The sequence below is a fragment of the Hypanus sabinus genome, chromosome 22 (genome assembly GCF_030144855.1).
Source record: "Hypanus sabinus isolate sHypSab1 chromosome 22, sHypSab1.hap1, whole genome shotgun sequence".
NCBI lineage: Eukaryota > Metazoa > Chordata > Chondrichthyes > Myliobatiformes > Dasyatidae > Hypanus > Hypanus sabinus.
Window position 1 is genome coordinate 28,633,316 of NC_082727.1, and position 26,328 is coordinate 28,659,643.

Below are 26,328 nucleotides of genomic sequence, written 5' to 3' on the forward strand. Positions count from 1 at the left end.
ACACTCAGTCAGTGTCCATTGGTGTCTCTCCAGACCTGCCTTTTATCCCTACTAACGGGGTCTCAGCTATCCATCAACTCTGAATGACTGTGTCCATCAAATCAGGCCACTCCGGGTGTCTCCTGAGGAATGTTAATGAGCAAAGTAACGTCCTTGTAGTGAAAGGTAAATAATCCAGGAAGAGTCAAAATACAATAAATCAACAGTCTCTCTCTCCGTCTTATCTGTAGTAGATGTTCTTGCCTGGGCATCTCCCTCTCTCAGTAGCAGCATAGCAACAGCAATAGTTCATAGTTCTTGGGGGGGGGGGGGAACTCTGCATCCCATTTCCATCAGGTCTGTTCATTGCTCATAACACTGGTATGAGAGGGAAAGCAACCAGAAGTCATGATACATGTTGGGACCAACGACATAGGCAGGAAGAGGAATGAGGTCCTGAAGTGTGAGTTTCAGGAACTAGAAGAAGGCTGAACAGGACCTCAAGGGTGGCGTTCTCAGGATTGCTGCCAGTACTACACGATAGTGATGGTAAGAATTGGAGGAGATGGCAGTTGAATGCGTGGCTGAGGAGTTGGTGCAGGGGGCAGGGTTTTAGATTTTTGGACCATTGGGATCTCTTCTGAGGAAGGTGGAACCTGTACAGATTGGATGGGTTGCACCTGAACTCAAGGGGGAGCAATATCCTTGCTAGTAGGTTGGGTTTAAACTAATTTGCAAGGGGGGTGGGACCTGGAGCGATAGGGCAGTGAAAGAAGTGCATGGAGTAAAGCCAGATCCAATAAATAGAGAGGCTTTGAGGAAAGAGAAGCAGAATAAAGGGTGTAAAGGTAGTAAGGTAGAAGGGCAAAAGTGTGTGTACTATAATGCAATAAGCATCAGGAACAAAGGTGATGAACTGAGAGCTTGGATATATACATGGAATTATGATGTAGTGGCCATTACGGAGACTTGGCTGGCACCAGGGCAGGAATGGATTCTCAATATTCCTGGATTTCAGTGCTTTAAAAGGGATAGAGAGGGGAGAAAAGGGGAGGAGGGGTGGCATTACTGGTCAGGGATACTATTACAGCTGCAGAAAGGGAGGGTAATGTAGCAGGATCCTCTTTTGATTCGGTATGGGTGGAAGTCAGGAACAGGAAGGGAGCAGTTACTCTACTGGGGGTATTCTATAGGCCCCCTGGTAGCAGCAGAGATATCGAGGAGCAGATTGGGAGGCAGATTTTGGAAAGGTGCAAAAATAACAGGGTTGTTATCATGGCTGACTTTAACTTCCCTAATATTGATTGGCACTTGATTAGTTCCAAGGGTTTAGATGGGGCAGAGTTTGTTAAGTGTGTCCAGGATGGATTCCTGTCACAGTACATGGACAGGCTGACTACGGGGAATGCCATACTCAATCTAGTATTAGGTAACGAACCGGGTCAGGTCACAGATCTGTCAGTGGGTGAGCATCTGGGGGACAGTGATCACCGCTCCCTGACCTTTAGCATTATCATGGATAGAATCAGAGAGGACAGGAAAATTTTTAATTGGGGAAGGGCAAATTATGAGGCTATAAGGATAGAACTTGCGGTTGTGAATTGGGATGATGTTTTTGCAGGGAAATGTACTATGGACATGTGGTCGATGTTTAGGGATATAATTACCTGGACTATCAGGATGTTAGGGATAGATTTGTCCTGGTGAGAAAGATAAAGAATGGTAGTGTGAAGGAACCATGGGTGACAAGTGAAATGGAATATCTAGTCGGGTGGAAGAAGGCAGCATACACGAGGTTTAGGAAGCAAGGATCAGATGGGCCTATTGAGGAATATAGGGTAGCAAGAAAGGACCTTAAGAAGGGGCTGAGAAGAGCAAGAAGGGGGCATGAGAAGGCCTTGGCGAGTAGGGTAAAGGAAAACCCCAAGACATTCTTCAATTCTGTGAAGAACAAAAGGATGACAGGAGTGAAGGAGTGACCGATTAGAGATAAAAGTGGGAAGATGTGCCTGGAGGCTGTGGAAGTGAGCGAGGTCCTCAATGAATACTTCTCTTTGGTATTCACCGCTGGGAGGGAACTTGATGACAGTGAGGACAATATGAGTGAGATTGATGTTCTGGAGCATGTTAATATTAAGGGAGAGGAGGTGTTGGAGTTGTTAAAATACATTAGGACGGGTAAGTCCCCGGGGCCTGATGGAATATTCCCCAGGCTGCTCCATGAGACAAGGGAAGAGATTGCTGAACCTTTGGCTAGGATCTTTATGTCCTCGTTGTCTATGGGAATGGTACTGGAGGATTGAAGGGAGTCGAATGTTGTCCCCTTGTTCAAAACAGGTATTAGGGATAGTCCAGGTAATTATAAACCAGTGAGCCTTATGTCTGTGGTGGGAAAACTGTTGGAAAAGATTCTTAGAGATAGGATCTATGAGCATTTAGAGAATCATGGTCTGATCAGGGACAGTCAGCATGGCTTTGTGAAGGGCAGATCGTGCCTAACAAGCCTGATAAAGTTCTTTGAGGAGGTGACCAGGCATATAGATGAGGGTAGTGCAGTGAATGTGACCTACATAGATTTTAGTAAGGCATTTGACAAGGTTCCACATGATAGGCTTATTCAGAAAGTCAGAAGGCATGGGATCCAGGGAAGTTTGGCCAGGTGGATTCAGAATTGGCTTGCCTACTGAAGGCAGAGGGTAGTGGTGGATGGAGTACATTCAGATTGGAGGGTTGCGACTAGTGGTGTCCCACAAGGATCTGTTCTGGGACCTCTACTTTTTGTGATTTTTATTAACGACCTGGATGTGGGGGTAGAAGGGTGGGTTGGCAAGTTTGCAGATGACACAAAGGTTGGTGGTGTTGTAGATAGTGTAGAGGATTGTCGAAGATTGCAGAGAGACATTGATAGGATGCAGAAGTGGGCTGAGAAGTGGCAGATGGAGTTCAACCCAGAGAAATGTGAGGTGGTAAAATTTGGAAGAACAAACTCCAAGGCAGACTATAAAGTAAATGACAGGATACTTGGTAGTGTGGAGGAGCAGAGGGATCTGGGGGTACATGTTCACAGATCCCTGAAAGTTGGCTCACAGGTAGATAGGGTAGTTAAGAAAGCTTATGGGGTGTTAGCTTTCATAAGTCGAGGGATAGAGTTTAAGAGTTGCGATGTAATCATGCAGCTGTATAAAACTCTAGTTAAGCCACACTTAGAGTACTGTGTCCAATTCTGGTCGCCTCACTATAGGAAGGATGTGGAAGCATTGGAAAGGGTACAGAGGAGATTTACCAGGATGCTGCCTGGTTTAGAGAGTATGGATTATGATCAGAGATTAAGGGAGCTAGGGCTTTACTCTTTGGAGAGAAGGAGGATGAGAGGAGACATGATAGAGGTGTACAAGATATTAAGAGGAATAGACAGAATGGACTTCCAGCGCCTCTTCCCCAGGGAACCACTGCTCAGTACAAGAGGACATGGCTTTAAGGTAAGGGGGGGAAGTTCAAGGGGGATATTAGAGGAAGGATTTTCACTCAAAGAGTGGTTGGTGCGTGGAATGCACTGCCTGAGTCAGTGGTGGAGGCAGAGACACTAGTGAAGTTTAAGAGACTACTAGACAGGTATATGGAGGAATTTAAGGTGGGGGGTTATATGGGAGGCAGGGTTTGAAGGTCAGCACGACATTGTAGACCGAAGGGCCTGTAATGTGCTGTAGTATTCTATGTTCTAATTCCACAGATTCATCATACTCTGGCAAATGAAATTCCCACTAATCTCTGTTTACAAGGGACTTTCAATACAACACTGAGTCACGTCATCTGCAGAAATCTTCTGATAACTCAGCAATAGTTGGGTGTATAAAGGGAGGGTGGGAGGATGAATACAGAGCCCTGGTGGAGGACTTTGCTGAATGGTGCAAGCTGAATCATCTGCAGCTCATCATTAATAAGACAAAGGAGATGGTGATGGACTTTAGGAAGACTAAACCTGCACTGCTCCCTGTTACTATTGATAGTGAGGACGTAGATGTGGTGAGGACCTACAAGTGTCTGGGAGTGCACCTGGGTGACAGACTTGAGTGGGGCACCAACGCAGAGGCTGTGTACAAGAAGGGCCAGAGTCCCCTCTACTTCCTGAGGAGACTGAAGTCCTTCAGAGTCTGCAGGCCTCTCCTTCGCATGTTCTACCAGTTTGCTGTCACCAGTACAATCTTCTATGTTATGGTGTGCTGGGGCAATAGTGTCAACATGGGTGATGCCAACAGAAAGGATGGCTCTGTTATAGGAGTCAAACTGAACACACTAGAGGTTGTGGTAGAATAAAGGACCCTATGGAAAATCCTGGGAATTCTGGACAATGTTTCTCACCCTCTGTATGTCACCTCAGCTGAACAGAGGAAAACTTTTAGGAATAGACTAAGACAACTGCACTGCTCCAAAGTGCGCTATGTGAGGTCATTCTTACCCTCAGCCATTACTCTCCATAATGAGTCAACCTATGGCCAGGGAAGCGATGACCACTCCTGTTAGACTGTTCTGTGATAACTTTTATATTTTATTCTTTCTACTTCTCATCTAATATTTATATCTGTGCACTTATAATGTGCCTGAGACACTACAGTATAAATTTCCTTTCGGATCAATAAAGTATCTATATCCGAGCATTCGGAGGTTTTGCCTTCTGGTCCTAGACTCTCTCAATATTGGAAACATCTTCTCAAAGACCACTCTATCTAAGCCTTTCAGTACACAATGACCATGAGATTTCAATGAGATCTCCCTTCATTCTTCTAAACTGCTGCGCATACAGGCCCAACCTGTACCTAATGAGCTCATTACTTGTGTAATTCTGATTAAGACCGATCTCAACATGAATTGAAGCTGAATGCTCCAAACTGTAGCTGTCTTGGAGCAATCCTATTAAACTTAGAAACACACAGTGCCAGTTGATGGCCCTTCTCACTATTTGACAGGACAATGTTATTTAAAGGGCACTCTGTTAGCTCAGAAAACCGTGACCAGCCAGCTTCAGAATCAATGTGGAATCAATCTGCTCAGTATGCAGTTTTCTCCGGCAAGTAGCTACTGAGATACTCACTTTATGAGTGACTCTTGCAGTAGACCATTATTGGAGGCACCATTATGGGCATTGGTGGCCAACTTATTCATTTGAGGCAAGACGTACAAACATGTCCATCGATGAAGAGGCTATTCCTGAATCTTCTAAGATTCCACATCCTATACTTCCAAAGGCCCGTGCTTTTCAATGCTGCTGTTACTAAGATATACGACCTTCAGCCATGTCACATGGCCAGACAGCTCGCTTCATGGAGGTAACATTGTCTTTCAACTACCTTGCCTCACAATACTTTCAATCCCACTCAGTAAGTTGTCAGCAGATTCTGGGGTTGGAGTTCCTTGAGGACAGGAGGTGGGGGAGGAGCCAGTTACCCCCAATGTACATGAATCAGAGACTGGAGTTCGATGCCTTGCGTTCAGGGTCCTGACTTCAGTGAGTGCAGAGCTGAAGCTCCTTTGTCATCACCAGCGAGTCCTGATGCCGATAGTGAAGATCAAAGCCCAAAGGTTGATGGAATATATGGAATTCGAGGAGCAGTGGTGGGAGCACTGGGTCTGCAAGCCCACTGGGGAAGTGAAAAAAACCTAATGTCTGTTTGTCAATGAATCCACTGAACTCCCAGAGATGGTCTGCCCTGGCATTAGCGGACTGTCTGTGTGTGTGCTTTGGGGATGGATGGATGGGAGTGTGGTCTGCTCCTTGACACTCTTAAATTTCAGGCATACTGCTAGTGTCTTCCACAGTGAGCACTGACACAAAATACTTATTATGTTTATATGCCATTTCCTATCTAACTTCCTGTTAATTTTTGCTATGTTAAATGCCAATGTTTCTTGATGTTGTTCTGTCATTGTTGATGCTTGTGTCTCTTGTGAACATTGTGGGCATGCTATGTTGGTACCCAAATATGAGGTGACTCTTGCCAGCTACCCCCTGCATGTCCTGAGGGTTTGTTGGCAGTTAATGCAAATGATGCATTTCACTGTATTTATTTATGACAACTAGTAAATAGATTAATCTGATATTAAAATAATAATCCATTCTCAACCAAGTTTTTAAATTTACTGTTCACTGTATTTATGAAGAAATCATCTCAATTACTTTGATTTCAGCATGGAATGGATGGCATCTGGGACATTAGGATCTGCCGGTAGTGCTGGCTTCCCAGAAGTGTGGTGCTGCATTGACTGCACTCGTGTGTCCATTACTTTTCTCATGAAGGGCTTGGACATTGGTATGAACAAGAAAGGTTTCTACTCATTCACAATTTCCTGATGGTGAATGCCATGCCTCCAGGCATCATAGATGCCACCACGTCACCCTGAAGGGCACTGCACTGCTGAGGATTTTCAGTGACCAGCTCTGTCTACAGTGATAAGTCCTGATGCCAGGGTTACACTGGAGTTTGCCAGCACCTCGCCCTGTGTGATTTCCAATCACAGCAACTGGGCTCAGAAAAGACAACTGACAGGAGAGCAATTAAAATTGCCATTGGCTATTCTGAGATGCAATTTTGTTGTCTGCGTCAGTGCTGGGGCTACCCATTAAGCAGGCGTGGAGACACTGTACACTTGCGTACAGTAAACTGCTGACAGCAGTCAGTGCCGGCACAGAGGCCAGCACTTTGATTTCATAAGGCAGAGCCTGAGGAGCAGCAGGAGGCGGATGGTGCTTACCAAAGAGTCTCAGTACTACCATCGTGCAGGCGGTACAGGAGCCTTAGGTCCCATAGCACCAGGTTCAGAAACAGTTATTACCCTTCGACCATCCGGGTCCTGAATCAACGTGGATAACTTCACTCACCTCCATTCTGATTTCACAACATGCAGACACATTTTCAAGGACTGTACAACTCATGTTCTCAGTATTTTATATATATATGTATATTATAATTTATATATATTTTTTGTTTGGACAATTTCTCTTTTGCGCATTGGTTGTATATCAGTTATTATATGTATAGTTTTTCAAAAATTCTGTTGTAGTTATTTATTTCCCTGTAAATGCCTGTAAGAAAATGAATGTGAAGCTAGAATTTGGTGACATATCTGTACTTTGATAATAAATTTACTTTGACTTTGATTTTCCCTCAGCATCCCTGGGCTCTTCTCCCAGATGAGCAGAGGAAGGAAGCTTTGTTAGAAGGACTCCCTGCTATGTAGACGCAGCTGCACTGATTACTGTACATTAGTGAATGAATGCCTGTTCTGATTATTTAATTGACTTGTACATTATCTCTGCATTTTCTAATGAGTAACACTTTGGTTAAAGAATTCAGATCTATTTCAAAAATGTATCTTTCTGTGATGGTTTACACTCTGCAAATGGTGCAGGCATTTGTGTGCAGATCATCTTGACCAAGGTTGAGTACATGAAATGGCTTACAACATTGCTCCATTAGGTAGGGATTGCCCCTTGCGCTTTGCTCTTGGTGGGGATCATGTGGACCCTGAGCCCAGGCACCCAGGATTCTCCTCCTGACCAGAACTTGAATGTCCCATTGAATGAAGGTTCAAGTTGTTTCTCACTGCACTCCATTCTCTGTTCCCTGTCTGATAGGCAAGTATGGGTTGCTGGTGTCTGATTGCCACGAGGACCGTGTCTTTAAGAAATAACCCTCTTCTCTGATTAGCATACAGCAGTGTCGGGAAATGAAATGACATTGGCCAAGGTCTTCTCGGGACTTTAGTGCTTGCTTATAGGTATGAACAACTCTGGTACAGTTTTGGATGCCATTTCACCAATCTTGCATATTGTTTGCAGTGGACAGGATTGGATATTGGCAATAAATGCTACAACAAAAAATGATGGAAAGCATGTACAGGTATCATGGTAAAGGGAACAAGAAAATAAGAAGCATCACAATCCTTCACTCTTAAAACAAAGCACATCCTATAGCTGCAACATTTGGGATATGTAGTATATCCAGAGAAAAGGTTTTGAAACTAAAATCAAATTTCCAGACCTCCAAGGTGGAACTTGAGTGTGAGTTCTCTGTGTGGTTTAAGTTATTAGCAGGGTAGCACAACCATTTTCCATATAAGTAAGTGATTACAAGCTGCTTCCTATTCAGATGTTCAGAAATCTCCACTTGGTTTTCTCCATTGATTTGAATCATGCCGGTCCTCAACGCAATTTCAACCGGGCATGCAACATTGTGTCCTTTTTCAAAATCAGAATCAGAATCGGGTTTATTTTCACTGACATATATGGTGAAATTACCCAACCTCCAATCTCAGTCTATTGCTCATCTTTTGCAATTTGTTAACATTGCAATTCATCATTAATCCAGCAGCACGCTGGCAACCAGGCAATTATGTACATGTAATTTACAGCTACATGGTTGCACAATAGTTGACTAAACAGATAGACCAGTAATCCACGGGCTTGGACTAACCACTTGTCTGGGAATTCAAATTCAGTCAGTAAATTGAAATTTAAAAGTACAACCATTCTTAGTAAAATTGACCACAAATCTGCTGGATTATCATAAAAACCCATTGTGACTCACTAATGGCCTTTGGGGGAGGAAATCTGCCATTCCTTCAAAACTGGAGACCCATAACAATGTGGTTCACTTGACAGCATTGTCTGAAATGAAGTTCTCAGTCAATTTGATTCACTCCACATGGTATCAAAGATCAGGTAAGAGCACTGGACAAAGCAAAATCTACAGGACCAGACAACACTGCAGATATAGTTCCAGAGATCTAGACTCCAGAACAGCAAGCTTTTCCAGTACCATTGCATCACTGAAATCCACCTAATTATGGGGATAACTGCATAATTAGATTATTCTCAGTCATCAGAGAAGTGATGGTTGCCATTGTTGACCGTGCTATCAAGTGGCACATTCTGTCCAATAACCTGCTCCCCAATCTGCAATTTGAGTTTCACTAGGACCACTTGGCTCTGGATTTCATTGCAGTCTTGATGCAAACATGGATTACAGTCATGCAATCCAACACAGCTGCCAATAGCTCAATTCAAATATTAATACTAATATTGAGAACTCTGTCAAAAATGAGCCACTTATCACAGAGACTAAAAGCTCAACACAAACGCTAACAAGTCTGTCAAGATGCCTTGAATTGTTGGTGCTTGCAACCCAACCCAAACATTGGCAACTTAAACTAAATTCCAGAAACTCAAACTAGTGACTGGCATTTTTATTTATTTTGAGTTACAGCACAGTAACAGGCCCTTCCGGCCCAATAAGTGTGCCATCTAATCACAGCCAGGTGACCAGTTAATATTATGTTTTTGGAATGTGGGAGGAAACTGGAGCAACTGGATGAAACCAATATATAAAGGCCTTACAGACAGTGACGGGATTGGAACCTGGTCGCGGGCACTTTACAGCATTACGCTCATCACTACACTAACATGGCACCTACTTTAAAATAAGTCTACTTGGTCTTACTTAAAAGTGCCCTAGAGGCAGAAGCAAAAAAGGCAAATAAGTTCAAGGTAAACATCTGAGGGAATCGAGTGAGTAAGTACTGCAAAACAGATTGTTGCTTTATTAAAATATTACCAAATAACAATATCACCATTAATAAAATGTTTGAAAAGGGCATTCCTGTCAAAATATGAGGAGTATTATAACAGACTGCAGGAAAACTGCCCGGACTCTGACCAATCCAACATGGACACCTGCCACAAAACTCAGACTTAACAATTCAAAGTAGACATTGATAAAGCAACGTTAGCAACTTATTTAGATATTAACAGCTCCCCCTAGATCCCAGCAACTAACCTGGATGCTGGCAATTGAATGTACAAGTCTGCAGTTCAACCTAGACAACAGTAGCACAACCCAATCTGGCAGCTCGACCTTGGCACTGACAATTCAACTCAAACAGCAAATACTCAATCCAAAATAATAACAACTCAATACAGCAGTAAGCCAATCAAACCTGAATAAAGAGCAGCACACCTCAAATATAATCAACTCTACCTAGACACTAGCAAATTTACCTAGATGCTGACCAAACAACCTAAGTACTGTCAATTCTAACCAAGCATTGACAATTTAGCCAATTAATGCAATCCAACCCGGGTATGACAAGTCAAGCCAAAAATGAGCAAATCAGCCCAAATATGTGAAACTCAATCCAAAACTATAAATTGACTGAAACACTGACAACTCAATCTGAACGTCTGTAATCTGACATGATATCCTGACATCCAACCCAGACATCTGCAAACTAGTTGTGAAATTAGCAGCTCAACCCAAACGCCAGCAATTCAGCCAGACCCTGACAGTACAACTACATCTCAGTTTAGACATGGCAACTCAACCCAATTGCTTACAGCCCAATGCAGATATCTAACATTTGCTCTGTCTGCCACAATCGGTGGGATTTACCAGTAACTATACATTTTAACCTTACTTCCCATTCTCATTCTGACATGTTAGTCCATGACCTCCTCTACAGCCCTGATAAGGCCAGTCTCAGGTTATAGTTGCAATACCTCATATTCTGTTCGGATAGCCTCCAACCTAATGGAATGAATATTGATTCTTCTAACTTCCAGTAATTTCTCCCCCCCTCCCTTTTCTCTCTTTTGCATTCCCCATTCCAGCTCCCTTCTTGCCCCTCCCTTTTCCCTCACTTACCCAGTCATCTTCTTCTGGTGTCCTTCCTCCTTCCCTTTCTCCATGGCCCACTCTCCTCTCCAATCAGGTTCCTTCTTCAGCCCTCTATCTTTTCCAACTGTCACCTCCCAGCTTCTCACTTCATCTCCCCTTCCTCACTCACCCACCTTCCCCCTCACATGGCTTCACATATTCACTGCCAGCTTGTACCACTTCCTTTATGCCAACCTTGTTACTTTGGCTTTTCCTCCGTTTCAGTCTGAAACATCAACTGTTCATTCCCCTCGTACAGATGCTGCCCAACCTGCTGAGTTCCTCCAGCATTATGTGGGTGTTCCTCCAGCTTTCCAGCATCTACAGAATCTCAATGTGTATCTGATAATCCAATACTTGTGCCCCACCAATGCCATGTAATTTCCCCAGATAAGTATAGGCTCTAGGAACTTTAGGAACTTGCATTGCCAGATATAGGAAAAGAGTTTGGGCAGATGGAAAAGCCAAAAATAAAGGCAGAAAATAATGCCAAGTGCAAACTAGTCAATCAACATCTGTGGTATGAGAAATAGAATCCAGGGCAATGATTCTCTTAAAGGACTGTGGGCAGTTTTAGCCCCTTAGAAAGGATGTGCTAACATTGGAGAGGGTCCAGATGAGATTCACAAGAATTATCCCTTTATAAGAGAAAGGGTTAATATATTAGGAGTGTTTGATGGTTCTGGGCCTGTAATCACTGGAGCTTAGAAGAATGAGGAGGGATCTTATTGAAATCTACTGAATATTGAAAGGCCTAGATAGAGCGTAAATGGAGAGGATGTTTCTTGTAGTGGGGGAGTCTTGCACCAAAAGGCACAGCTGCAGAATAGAAGGATATCCTTTTGGAACAGAGATGAGGAGGAATTTCTTTAGGAAGAGGGTAATGACTCTGTGGAGCTCATTGCCACAGATGGCTCTAGAGGCCATACATTGGAAACATTTAAAGTGGAGATTGATAGATTCTTGATTAAAACGTGTGTCGAAGTTTATGGAGAGAAGGCAGGAAAATCAGGTTGAGAGGGATAGCAAATCGGCCATGTGGAATGGCGGAGCAGTCTCAATAGGCCAAATGGCCTAATTCTGCTCCTATGTCTTATAGTCTTACAGACATTTAGTCAGTCAATCTTGAGTTAAAGTTTTTTGCATGTGCCTTTCTGCAGTGCCAAACAATGTCATTTATTGGTGATTCTTTTACAGTACTTTATCCAGCCAGACAGACTTCCACATGGAGGAAGTCAAATGAATTCCAGTTCCACACTCAAATTTGTAAGTTCCTGTTTATTTTTCTTACTCTTAGTATTTTTGCAAAAATTGTGTAAAATTATTTAATTTTGGTTCCTAACTGTATTTCTGCTGGCAAACAACCAGCATTAATTAACATTAATAGCAAAGATTGGCACCAATAAGTATATTGTTTACAACCTCTTTTTCTAAATTTAAAAAAAAATTAACAAATTAATCTCAAAAGCTTTGAGTGTGCATCATTGATTTAATTCTTATTTGTCCTATGTTCTTCTCATCTCACATGTTTCTTTAGAAAATTCTAGAGAATGTTGATTGGATTCTAGGCCTGCACCAAACCCTTCTGATTATACTTGTAGTCGGGAAATGGATACTGCCCATGGGAACAGGAGTCAACCGAGACCAGCTATCCCAACTGCTCCTAATGTTTGTGGGGACAGCAGCTGATATATTGGAGTTTAAGAGTGAAACACTGTCAGATAATGGAGTCAGGTGGGCTTCATACGCAGATCTAAAATATCTCATTGTTGTTGGAGCTATGCATCATTAACTAAGAAGCTCTGGTGCTGTTTTCAGGTGCTGTGTTGAGTTGGTTTTTGCCATTCTGGCCCTGTGGACATGGAGTATGCTGCAATTTCCCTTGGATCTTACAGGTAAACCGTAATAGTGCTTTCTATTCCATCATTAGCACAGCACAGAACACACTGATAGAGCTGCTCCTATACTCTGGTTTCAATCCTGACCTCTGTGTTGACCCTCACCATGTGTTTCTTCTGGGTGCTCCAGTTTCCTCAAACATATTGAAGATCATTGTAATGACCTCAGTGTCTGGGAGAAGGGTAGAATTTATGGGGAGTTGGTAGGAACATAGAACATTACAGCACAGTACAGGCCACGATGTTGTGCCAACTTTTCAACCTACTCTAATATCCATCTAATCCTTCCTTCCTACATAGTCCTCCATATTTTCTCTCATCCATGTGCCAATCTAAGAGTTTCTTAAATGCCCTTGGCAGGGCGTTCTATGCACTCACCAGCTTCTGTGTAAAAAAAACTTACTTCTGCCACCCACCCAATACTTTACTCTGATCATCTTAAATTATGCCCCCTCGTATTAGCCATTTCTTTTTTTAATTGATTTTTAATGCATTTTCTACAACAGTACAAATTTAAAAAAACCCAAAAACAAAGTAGAAAATGAGTACAGTGCAAAATAAACATACAATAGTAATATAATACAAAATAAGATAATTGAGAAAGCACCCAAGTTGAAGTCATGTAAAGTTACTGTCCTCCTCAAGCCCCACAACAAAAAAAAACTCCAGACCAACCAAAACAAAATGTAGAAAATATAAATCAGAACATTCAAACCCCCAAAACTGTAAATACACTTAAAAACAGAAGATAATAATGCCTACTACCAAAAAAAAAGCTGAAAGCAAGGGACTGAGAAAAAACTTAATTAAGAGGAAAATTATGAAAATACTCAATAAAAGGTCCCCAGACCTTATGAAACTTTATATCCGAATTAAGAATTGAATAATGGATTTTTTCAAGGTCTAAACAGGACATATCGTTAAGCCATTGAGCATGCGTGGGCGGGGCAACATCTCTCCATCTAAGGAGGATGAGACATCTAGCCAGGAGAGAAGCAAAAGATAATATTTGACATTTAGTCGAACTCCAGCGTATATCTGTCTCACCCAAGAAACCAAACAGAGCAATTAAAGGGTTAGGTTCTAAGTGGTGATTCAGAATACAGGATAAAATTATAAAAACATCTTTCCAAAATTTCTCTAAGCTAGGACAGGTCCAGTACATATGAATAAGAGAAGCCTCACCACTTTTGCATTTATCACAAAGAGGACTAATATTAGGGTAAAATCGAGATAATTTAGATTTAGACATATGGGCTCTATGAACAATCTTAAACTGTAAAAGACAGTGGCAAGTACAGAGAGAAGTTGAATTAACCAATTTGAGAATCGAGTCCCAAATCTCATCAGATAAAGGGATATTTAAGTCATGCTCCCAAGCCATTCTAATTTTATCCACGGGGCACACCGTAAGGATACTAATTTATCACGGATAAAGGATATTAATCCTTTACCCAGTGGATTAATAGAAAGAAATAAATCCATAGCATTTTTCTCGGGCATTTCAGGGAAGTTGGGAATTAAAGGATTGATAAAGTGTCTGATTTGGAGATATCTAAAGAAATGGGCATTAGGCAGATTGAGCTTAGCAGAGAGCTGTTGAAAGGATGTGAAGCGATTATCGATAAAAAGATCTTCAAAATGTCTAATGCCCTTTCTATACCAATCATAGAACGTTGAATCATACATAGTAGGTAAGATACATCATCTTACATAACAAGATGATTATGTAAGATAGGACTAGAAAGGGGAAAACCATAAAAACCATAAAATTTCCTAAACTGGGCCCATATTCGTGAAGTATGTCTAACAAGAGGATTAACAATTAGTCTAGACAAACTACTAGGGAGTGCAGAACCAAGAAGTGCAGAAATAGATCTTTAGTGGAATTCAGCTCCATTGCTACCCAATTAGGGCACTCAGATTGGCTATGAAAAAAAAAACAAAAGATAGTGCAACGAATGTTAGCTGCCCAGTAGTATAAGCGAAAATTAGGTAAGGCCATGCTACCCTCTTCTTTAGATTTTTGAAGATAAACTTCATTAATTCTAGAATGCTTATTCTTCCACAGATAGGACAAAATAATAGAGTCTAAGGAATCAAAAAAGGTTTTAGAAATAAAAATTGGAATAGATTGAAATAAATATAAAAATTTAGGGAGAACGTACATTTTAATAACATTAATACGACCTACCAAGGACATAGATAGAGGTGACTATTGTGACAGACTCTGTTTTGTAGTGTATAAAATATTGGCAAAATTTTCATGAAAAAAATCTTTAAACTTCCTTGTAACTATAATCCCAAGATAAGCAAATTGATTATGAACTACTTTAAAGGGAAGGTCACGAAATATTAATACTTGTGCTTCTTTATTAATTGGGAAAAGTTCACTCTTATGTAAATTAAGCTTTTAGCCAGAAAACTGGCTAAATTGATCAAGAAATGAAAACATTGGAGGTAAGGATGTGGACAGATTTGAAAGAAAAAGTAATAGATCATCAGCATAAAGAGAAACTTTATGCTCAACACCCCCCCCCCCCAAATCCCAGTCAATTCAGGACAGCTTCGGAATGCTATCGCCAGAGGTTCTATAGCCAAATCAAAAAGAAAGGAACTTAAAGGGCATCCTTGACGGGTGCCACGTTTAAGGTTAAATAACTGGGATTGCTGAGAATTAGTCAAAACAGAGGCGGTAGGATATAGATACAGCAATTTGACCAAGGTCAAATTTATCTAAAACCGCAAAGAGGTAGTTCCACTCTATACGATCAAATGCTTTCTCCGCATCGAGAGAAATAACGCATTCAGGAATCCCAGTTGAAGGTGAATATAAAATATTAAATAAATGCCGTATGTTAAAAAAAGGAAGACGGTTTTTAATAAAACCAGTGTATTAGCCATTTCTGCCCTGGGGAAAAGTTTATAGCTATCCAGTCGAACTGTGCGGCGTATTAACTTGTACACCTCTATCAAGTCACCTCTCATCCTCCTTTGCTCCAAAGAAAAAAGTACTAGCTCACTCAACCTAAGACATGCTCTCTAATCCAAGCAGACATCTGGACCATCTTCAAAGCTTCCACATCCTTCCTATAATGATGAACAGGAAGAGAATACACTATAGGGGGAATGAATGGGTGATTTTGATTGCTCTGTGAGCCAGCATGGACTCAAAGGGGCAAAGTGGCTTTTCTCAATGTCATAAGGAAATAATAAATTATAAAATTTATGGAGATGGATTTCATAAATGTTTTCAATATTAGAAATTGCTACTTTTGAAGATGCTTCATGGAGTAAGTTGTGACGGAGATTTGATTTAAAGAATGAGGTATGCACTGGGCTTGTTTTGTGAGTCATCTGTTCATGGGAAAGAATATGATGGAGTCTTGACTTGTGCACAGTTGGTTCAAGAACTGAGGCATGTTGGAAACTGCTTTGTGCAGACTTGGTTCATAGAGAGAGGTGTGATGGAGAATTGGTGTGTGTGCTATGGTTTATAGAACATAGGACATAGAATAGTACAGCACATTACAGGCCCTTCAGCCCACAATGTTGTGCTGACCCTCAAACCCTGCCTCCTATATAACCCCCCACCTTAAATTCCTCCATATACCTATCTAGTAGTCTCTTAAACTTCACTAGTGTATCTGCCTCCACCACTGACTCAAACAGTGCATTCCATGCACCAACCACACTCTGAGTGAAAAACCTTTGTCTAATATCCCCCTTGAACTTCCCTCCCCTTACCTTAAAGCCATGTCCTCTTGTACTGAGCAGTGGTGCCCCAGGGAAGAGGCACTGGCTGTCCACTCTGTCTATTCCTCTTAATATCTTATACACCTCTATCATGTCTCCTCTCATCCTCCTTCTCTCCAAAGAGAGAAGCCCGAGCTCCCTTAATCTCTGATCATAATCCATACTCTCTAAACCAGGCAGCATCCTGGTAAATCTCCTCTGTACCCTTTCCAATGCTTCCAAATCCTTCTTATACTGAGGCGACCAGAACTGGACACAGTACTCCAAGTGTGGCCTAACTAGAGTTTTACACAGCTGCGTCATTACATCGCATCTCTTACACTCTATCCCTTGACTTATGAAAGCTAAAACCCCATAAGCTTTCTTAACTACCCTATCTACCTGTGAGGCAACTTTCAGGGATCTGTGGACATGTACCCCCAGATCCCTCTGCTCCTCCACACTACCAAGTATCCTGCCATTTACTTTGTAGTCTGCCTTGGAGTTTGTCCTTCCAAAGTGTACCACCTCACACTTCTCTGGGTTGAACTCCATCTGCCACTTCTCAGCCCACTTCTGCATCCTATCAATGTCTCTCTGCAATCTTCGACAATCCTCTACACTATCTACAACACCACCAACCTTTGTGTCGTCTGCAAACTTGCCAACCCACCTGTCTAACCCCACATCCAGGTCGTTAATAAAAATCACAAAAAGTAGAGGTCCCAGAACAGATCCTTGTGGGACACCACTAGTCGCAACCCTCCAATCTGAATGTACTCCTTCCACCACTACCCTCTGCCTTCTGTAGGCAAGCCAATTCTGAATCCACCTGGCCAAACTTCCCTGGATCCCATGCCTTCTGACTTTCTGAATAAGCCTATCATGTGGAACCTTGTCAAATGCCTTACTAAAATCTATGTAGGTCACATCCACTGCACTACCCTCATCTATATGCCTGGTCACCTCCTCAAAGAACTTTATCAGGCTTGTTAGGCACGATCTACCCTTCACAAAGCCATGCTGACTGTCCCTGATCAGACCATGATTCTCTAAATGCTCATAGATCCTATCTCTAAGAATCTTTTCCAACAGTTTTCCCACCACAGACATAAGGCTCACTGGTCTATAATTACCTGGACTATCCCTACTACCTGTTTTGAACAAGGGGACAACATTCGCCTCCCTTCAATCCTCCGGTACCATTCCCGTAGACAACGAGGACATAAAGATCCTAGCCAAAGGTTCAGCAATCTCTTCCCTTGTCTCATGGAGCAGCCTGGGGAATATTCCATCAGGCCCCGGGGACTTATCCGTCCTAATGTATTTTAACAACTCCAACACCTCCTCTCCCTTAGTATTAACATGCTCCAGAACATCAATCTCACTCATATTGTCCTCACTGTCATCAAGTTCCCTCCCAGCGGTGAATACCGAAGAGAAGTATTCATTGAGGACCTCGCTCACTTCCACAGCCTCCAGGCACATCTTCCCACTTTTATCTCTAATCGGTCCTACCTTCACTCCTGTCATCCTTTAGTTCTTCACAGAATTGAAGAATGTCTTGGGGTTTTCCTTTACCCTACTCGCCAAGGCCTTCTCATGCCCCCTTCTTGCTCTTCTCAGCCCCTTCTTAAGGTCCTTTCTTGCTACCCTATATTCCTCAATAGGCCCATCTGATCCTTGCTTCCTAAACCTCATGTATGCTGCCTTCATCCACCTGACTAGATATTCCACTTCACTTGTCACCCATGGTTCCTTCACCCTACCATTGTTTATCTTCCTCACTGGGACAAATTTATCCCTAACATCCTGCAAGAGATCCTTAAACATCGACCACATGTCCATAGTACATTTCCCTGCAAAAACATCATCCCAATTCACACCCACAAGTTCTAGCCTTATAACCTCATAATTTGCCCTTCCCCGATTAAAAGTTTTCCTGTCCTCTCTGATTCTATCCTTTTCCATGATAATGCTAAAGGCCAGGGAGCGGTGGTCACTGTTCCCCAGATGCACACCCACCGACAGATCTGTGACCTGACCCGGTTCGTTACCTAATACTAGATCTAATATGGCACTCCCCCTAGTCAGCCTGTCAACATACTGTGACAGTTTATGAAATATTTTATGAAATAAGATGTGATAGACACTTGTCTGTTGCTTTATGAATTGAGGTTTGGCACAACTTTTATCAACTTTATTTGCCATATATATTTACTGGCATGCATTAGGAATTTGCTGTGTTGGTCAGGGCATAGCAAGCAACAAAAAGAACAACATTCAACAGTTATACAGAATTATATTAAAAATATAGAGCTTTAAGTAATAATATGGAATAAAAAGGCATAATTATATAAATACCAGCATGTATTTACAGTTTGAAGTGTTTACTGATCAGAGCAGTGATGGGGATAATAGACAGAGAGAAGTTGAGGGATGACTGGAGTGGTTCATCAGATTGCCTGCCTGGGAAAAGAGCCTTTTAAGATAGCATGAATTTTTTTGTTTAAGAAGTCCTATAGCACTTCCAGAAGGGAGATTTTGGAAAAGGTCGGCAGTGTCCTCAATGAATTATGCTGCCTGTTTCTTTCTCCTGGACACATACAATTTGTGCAGTGATGGTAGACTGCAGTCTATGACTTTTTCTGCTGACTTGACGGTGTGAGAGCAGATTGTTGTGAATAGCATTTTGTTTGTGGAACGAGATGTGATGGATTATAGGGAGACAGATTTCAGAAGCTTGTTTTCTATGGCATTTGTTTATGGAGTGAGATGTGATGGGAGGCGTGCTTAGGTAGACCACACTGTGATAGCCATGGACATCAATTATGACCTGTTGGTTGATTAGTCACCCTGTAATCATCCTACTTCTTCATGTTGTTCTCCAGTGGAAGAAGTGAAAATAGTATTGTTGGATTCAGGTGTAGGATATGTATTTTTCTTGTAGTTTAATATTTCAATGCTTGTTTGTGTTTTCAATCACCTTTATGCCATGCACGTCATTGTTCAGATGCCACATTGCTTGAATCTGGCTAATTTGTTAAATGTTATCTATTGGAATTTCATTATTATTTACTGTTGTCAATGTTCTAGTATAAGAAGACCACAACACCTTTGTCTTGCTCCTACCTTCTTCTCTTCCCCTCCACCCCCCATGCTCTTTCCACTTTTTCTCTTTCCCTTTCTATCTCTCGCCATGCTTCTCCCTTCCTCTCCTCTGTTCTTGTAACACTTAATAAAATGTGTATAAGCAACAAATTTTATGCCTCATTTTTAACTTCTGAAGAACTTTTGGATCACAAAAACATTTGGATCCACCAAATAACACATTAATTTCAACAGTTCTAAAGTTGCTCATTTAATTCCAGTGATGCAGGAAGAAGACGAGAAACTTACAGAATATCATTTCCCAGTATGGAAAGAAAAGCTATACAAATACAGAGCAGACCTCTGGACTATATTTATAACTATATTTATACAAGATGGACCTTTTTTCATTTTCCGACTGTTTTTAATGTTAAATAGAAAGATAGCTCACCAGATGCTATTATTCTTCACAATCAAGAATAGCTTAGTGCTGACGCTGCAGATTTATCGGCTGGTTGTTATATATTTAGAAATATGCCAGCCCTGTCAGAAAGAAAACCAAGCGATTACTGAGGCCAATGTTGCTCCTGCTCCCACTGAGCTGGAAGAAGTCTGTGAGTAAAAGGTGCTTCTAACTGGGGCAAAAAAAAGAAATACTAGACATGGACTTACCAAGATTTTGCTACCACCATCATGTCCAATTGGTTGAAATAGAAAGCTTTTCATCAGAGTTGGATCACACGCTTACTAACGTGCCAAAGTAGGAGCGCTGGAAAGTAGACCTCCAGGGTTATTTAGAGGATCATTTTAAGGAATATTTTCTCAGCATGTGATTTTATGAGTTAGAGACAGACTGGTATTGGTGTATCTCCAGTTCTTTGACCAATCCTCCGTTTGAAATAATAGGATTAGAAATATATTGCTTTACAACCCGGAAACTCTACCGCTGTCCCTGCTCATCCAAAACCAAATCAGAGGATTAATTTCTTGAGCCATCTTTCATCATCTTGGAAAATCCAAAGCTATCCCTTATTGTACTAGAGGAAGTATGGTAGCTAATTTATGTACAGGAACTGAACTTTGTAACAGATAACTGCAGACTAAGCATCAGGCAAATCCCTCTTTGATTAGTTACCACTTACATTGAGAGCTTAACACCTTATTCAGAAGATAACTTCTTTTAAAGGTTCAATGGTCACACAGCTACCTGTCAAACTAAAGCCAATGCATTGTCTGTACTCTATTTGTTTTTTATGTTTTAAAGTAACTAGTAAATTTCATAAAACACCCTTTGTGCCTTGTTTCAAAGTTTGGTTGAATTAACATTGTTATTTCTTTGTAAGGATTCATGTGGAGTTGAAAATGTAACTTTCTGTCTGTTGTGGGTTATTCTGTGTTCAGATGCATAGGAAGACAAAATAGAATTACTGTTTATCTGAATAAATGTAAATTTCATGAACTCTTGCACTGTTGCTGCAGTGCAGTGATTAGATGGAGGCCAGCCTGTTCTTTGATAACAGGGCGTGTGTGTTAAGTGAATTCTGTTGAATGCACAGTGTATCTTCTGTACTGCTACTGTATCCAATCTGTGCAGACACTGAATCTTTAACACTTGATGAAAAGCACTGGGGCAGCGTTTCCTTTTGTAAATCATCCAGCGAAGTCTCATTGGATTCAGTGCCTAACTATCTCTCACTTAAAGTCAAAAGTGCTTTGGATCAAAAGAATGTATTTCACTTAAACAAAAGCCAGAAATAGAGCTATTTTATATTTACCTGTTTTCATTATTTTATAATATGTAGATTATTAGTAATAGATTTTTATTGTAATTTTCTGAAATTACTGACCGGGCTCAATCAGTATTCATCACAGGTTCATTTTTAACCTGATCCTTTTCCCTCATGTTTTCCACAATAACAATGTTTACTTCCTGATGCTCATTCTGTGTTGTGGAGCCTTTTTGTTCAACGGATTCACCTTCCCTTCTGTGAATATCTTCAGTGAGTGTGCTCCCTTTAAATCCAGTAATCGGCTGACTCTGACTTGGGAGGAATGCAGAACAAAACACCAACTCAGGCGCCACGGTAGTGTAGTGGTTAACACAATGCTATTGCACTGGGGTTGAGTTCAATTTCAGTGCCGTCTGCAAGGAGTTTGTACATTCTCCCCATGAACCTACGTGAGTTTCCTCTGGATCCTCCAGTTTTCCACTGAGTCCAAAGACATAGGTTAATTGGTCATTGCAAATTGTCATGTGATTAGGCAAGTGTTAAAGAGCTGGGTTGCTGGATGGTGTGGCTCGATGGGCTGGAAAAACCTGTTCTGTGCCGAATCTCTAAATAAATAAAATAAATAATAATCACATATTTAGCTGCCTTCATCTCTGAAGTTTTATTTCTCCATTCGTTGATTTTTTTCCCAGTTCTCCTTTTTGATTTTTCAGTGGTCCGCTGTCCATATTTATCAGGGGGTTACTAGGGTTACAGTAGTTAAGTTTATCCATTTTCTTCCCATCATTGGACAATTAACTAAATCGTTCACCCAGAATCACAAGTAATCATTGAATACTTTGCTGTTTCTTTAGTGCTTTGACAAAGTCTGACTGGTCACCTCATGAGTGCATTGGCCACTTGCCAGAGCTGCACATGTCCTTTGTGCAAATTCTATGAAATTGACGTACAGGAAATGTCCACACCTGCTATCTACAGTGGGCTAGAATATATCACAACTAGTCTCCACCTACCCCTATCAACTCACACCATTCACAACCCCACTTCCTGTCCAACGTAGTCTCACTACACTCGGTATTTTAAAAGGGTAGCAACACACAATATCTTTCTCTTTGAGGTAAATACTTGTTCATTTTCAGTTGTGTTGATAAAACCAAAGATTTTGGAAACCGTCCTCAGGAAAGCCAGCATTTATCACAATTTCTGCTGGACTCAGGTCCTGGTGAGCCTTCCTCTTGAACCACAGGCAATTTTGTTCCGAGTGGTCAGAGACCATCGGCTGGGTTGCTGTTCTAATCAGAAGGCAGTTCAAGGTCAACCATGTTGACTTGGGACCAGAGTCACATACAGGCCAGTCAGGTAAAACCAAAGGACATTGATGGGGATAATCCTCACCTCCAAAGTAGGTGGGCTGGAGTTGCTAGAGAAGCTACAGTTTGCAAAACCTCCAAACCAACTTCAACTAATCAGGCGACTTCTAGCTTGAGCAGAGATGGAACAGGGGAAGGGCGATGATCTGCTTCTGAGAAGTGGATTGTTCATTTAAGTATCAGATTGAATGTTTCAGAAGAATAACACGGGACAGGGGAGTGTTACGTATTCAAGAAACAATAAATATATGAGTTCGGCAAGGGTTTCTTATAACAAACAACACATTTATTAAACACCGAAAACAAACCCCCCAAAAGTAAACAAACACTACCGTAACCGGAAACAGCTGCTGAGCGGCAGCCCAAACAGTTCTTAAAGTGATATTCCAAAAACAGTTCTTAAAAGTGGTATTGCCAAAAGTTCGATATGCTCACAGTCCATTTAAAAGGAGAGACTTTATAGGACGATTTAGGTTCTCTTTCACGTCGCTTGGCTCCGATCCCCGACGTCGAACTTCCCACGAAGAATTTACGAAACAGAACAGCTTTAAGGCACTGACCTTTCCTTCTCCACTACCTTCAATCCTTTCTGGTAAACCCAGGGATTAACATGAAGATAGTCAACGAAATCCTTCCGAATAAGGATCAAACAAAGGTCGCCCCCGTTTCACCATAGAAAGCGATTCTCCTCGATCTTTAACTTCCGAACTTCCAATCTTCACTCTCCACTAATTTCTCGAACTAGCAGAATCATAAAGAACCTGCTGGCAATGACCTCTTAAACTTTAGGCATTAAATAAAAACTTCATCCTTCAACTAAACTGTGTCATCACTTAAAACACGCAGTGGCATGAAGTCAACTTGGCAAATCCAGCCACGAACTGCCCCTCCTCACAGGGTGGGGTCTACCTTTTATAACCTGTAAAAAAAAAACCGTCACATGATCTCTACTGGCGGGAAAATGACGTTATTCCACCATCACAAGACCAGTACAGCTTCAACCCCAGTCACATGACAAGGGCACCACTGTCATGTGTCATGAGTACGTAACAGGAGGCCATGGAGATCTAAAGGCACAGGTGATCCAAAGCTGCGTGGAGAGCCATTGAGATTTTGTCTGTCACAGACCTATGGCAAAAGGCAAATTGCAGTGGGTCCAGGTTCACCATCTTGAAAGATAGCTTGCCATCAGCCTCCAAGACAATCGGTCTTGTAGGCCTCAGAGTCATCGGGTGCTGCAGTTTTATTCTCCCTTTCAAAGTGAGCATAAAAGGCATTGAGCTCATCTGGTAGTGAAGCATTGCTGCCATTCATGAAGTTAGGTTCCCCTCTGTAGGAAGTAATGGCCTGCAAACCCTGACAGAGTTGGCATGCATCTGGCATCGCTTCCAACCTCTTTCAGAATTGTTCTGTGGCTTTTGAAATAGCCCTTCACAAGTCAAACCTGGTTTTCTTATACAGAATTGGATTGCCAGACTTCAATGGCATAGACCTAACCCTCAACAGATGATGGACCTCCCGATCATCTAAGGCTTTTGGTTTGGAAATGTACAGTCAGTTTTCGTAGGCACACACTCATCCACACATTTTTAATGAAGTCATTCACAACTGTGGCGTGCACATCCAGGCTCAAAGATGACTCCCTGAGCACCATCCAGACCACTGATTCAAAGCAGTCAGGTAAATGCTTCTGTGCTTCCCTGGTCCATACCCTCCTGGTCCTCACTACTGGTGCTGCAGTCTTCAGTGTCTGCCTATACTCAGGGAGTAGAAGTACAGCCAGGTGATCAGACTTATCAAAATGTGGGCATAGGATAGTATGGTAGGCACTCTTGAACTCAGAGTAACAGTGGTCCAATGTGTTATTTCCTCTGGCACTACAGATGATTTGTTGATAATAATTATATAATGACTTTATCAAGCTGGCCTGGTTAAAATCCCCCAAAATGATGGCAAAGGTATCAGGATGTGCTGTTTCATGCTCAGAGCCTGTTTGATATTAGCCTGAAATGGAATGTACACTGCTACCAAAATGATCTTTGAAATCTTCCGCAGCACTTAACTGCGAGATATTCCAGGTCTGATGAGCAATATTGGGACATCACTATGATTGGTACATCATGAGGCAAACATCTCCACCTCTGCTTTTGAGAGACTCAACTGACCTATCTTGGCAATGAATTGTGAACCAATATATTTGAATTGCTGCATCTGCCATGAAAGGGTTTAACCAAGATTCCATAGAACAAATACCTATGTCGTGGTACTGTTTATTGACTATAGCTCAGCTTTTAACACCATCATTCCCACTGTCCTGATTGAAAAGCTACAGAACTGAGGCCTCGGTACTTCCTTCTGCAACCAGATCCTCAACTTCCTCACCAATCACAATCTGTGCGGATTGGAAATAACATCTTCACTTCGCTGACAATTAACACTGACTCTCAACAGATTTGTGTGCTTAGCCCACTGCTCTATTCTCTCTACACTCATGAGCATGTGGCTAGGCACAGCTCAAACAACATCTATAAATTTGCTGATGATACAGCCATTATTGGCAGCATTTCAGATGGTGACCAAAGGACATACAGGAGCGAGATATACTAGTTAGTTTAGTGGTGTGGCAGCAACAACCTTGCACTCAACATCAGCGAGACCAGAGAGCTGATTGTGGACTTCAGGAAGGGTAAGATGAGGGAACACAAACCAGTCCTCATAGAGGGATCAGAAGCGGAGAGAGTGAGCAATTTCAAGTTCCTGGGTGTCATTATCTCTGAGGACCTAACCTGGACCCAACGTATTGATGCAGCTATAAAGAAGGCAAGACAGTGGCTATATCTCATTAGGAGTTTGAGGAGATTTGGTTTGTCAACTAAAACACTCAAAAACTTTTACAAATGTACCGTGAAGAGCATTCTGACTGGCTGCGTCACTGTCTGGTATGGGAGGGGATGATGTCCAAGATAGAAATAAGTTGCAGAAACTTGTAAAATTATTCAGGTCTATCATGGGTACGAGCCTCCATAGTATTCAAGATATCTTCAAGGAGCAGTGCCTTAGGAAGGTGGTGTCCATCGTTTATTAATCCCACTACCCAGGACATGTCCTTTCCTCATCATCACTGTCAGGAAGGAAGTACAGAACCTGAGGGCACACATTCATTGATTCAGGAACAGTTTCTTCCCCTCTGCCATCCGATTCCTAAATGGACATTGAACCCTCGGACACTACCTCACTACTTATTATTTTGGTTATTTTCTGCTATTTATTTTACCTGAACTATTAAATATATAGAGATAATGTAACTCAGTTTTTTTCTCCATATTTATTTATCATGTGGGACAGGAGGAGCAAAGAACTTCTCATTAGCTCACTAATTTACCTGTTTTTTATGCAATCCTTGGGATTGACTGCGGAACCCAACCCAATCCCAGACCAGTTCTGTGGCTGCAGCATAACTACTCCCCGCTCAGACCCTTCCTCAATAAGCATGCCTTGTCCTTGCCTTGAGAGCTTCTCCCCATCAACATGAGAGGCCTCTCCCCATTCTCAATGATCTCCCTTGATCATAACTTCCTCCAAGATTTAGGCATGTACCCCTCCAGTGCTCTCATTGACCCAGACACAAGAGCCCAACCTGCTGGACTATGGGTTCCTTTCGACCATTCTCCACCAAGTAGGATACTTATAGATCAGGTTAGCTTCCAGGTCTTGTGGAGTCAAAACAGTGCAGCACATGATAACCTGGAGATCGTAGATCTGAAGCAAAGGTGCTTATTCTCTCTGCTCACTGGTCCCAGAAACCTCAGAGCCAGTAGGT

The 26,328-nt window shown here is 41.8% G+C and overlaps 1 protein-coding gene across 1 annotated transcript in view; it reads left to right on the top strand.

The window, feature by feature from the left end:
* Positions 1-21,182, top strand: part of tmem26b (transmembrane protein 26b) — a 42,135-nt gene extending 20,953 nt beyond the window's left edge. The window contains exons 3-6 of the mRNA XM_059947381.1: positions 11,883-11,951; positions 12,223-12,419; positions 12,504-12,580; positions 19,690-21,182. Of these exons, the coding sequence (XP_059803364.1) occupies positions 11,883-11,951; positions 12,223-12,419; positions 12,504-12,580; positions 19,690-20,030 (684 nt within the window). The 3' untranslated portion in view covers positions 20,031-21,182. The remainder of the gene's footprint in view (positions 1-11,882; positions 11,952-12,222; positions 12,420-12,503; positions 12,581-19,689) is intronic.
* The last annotated feature ends 5,146 nt before the right edge of the window (positions 21,183-26,328 follow it).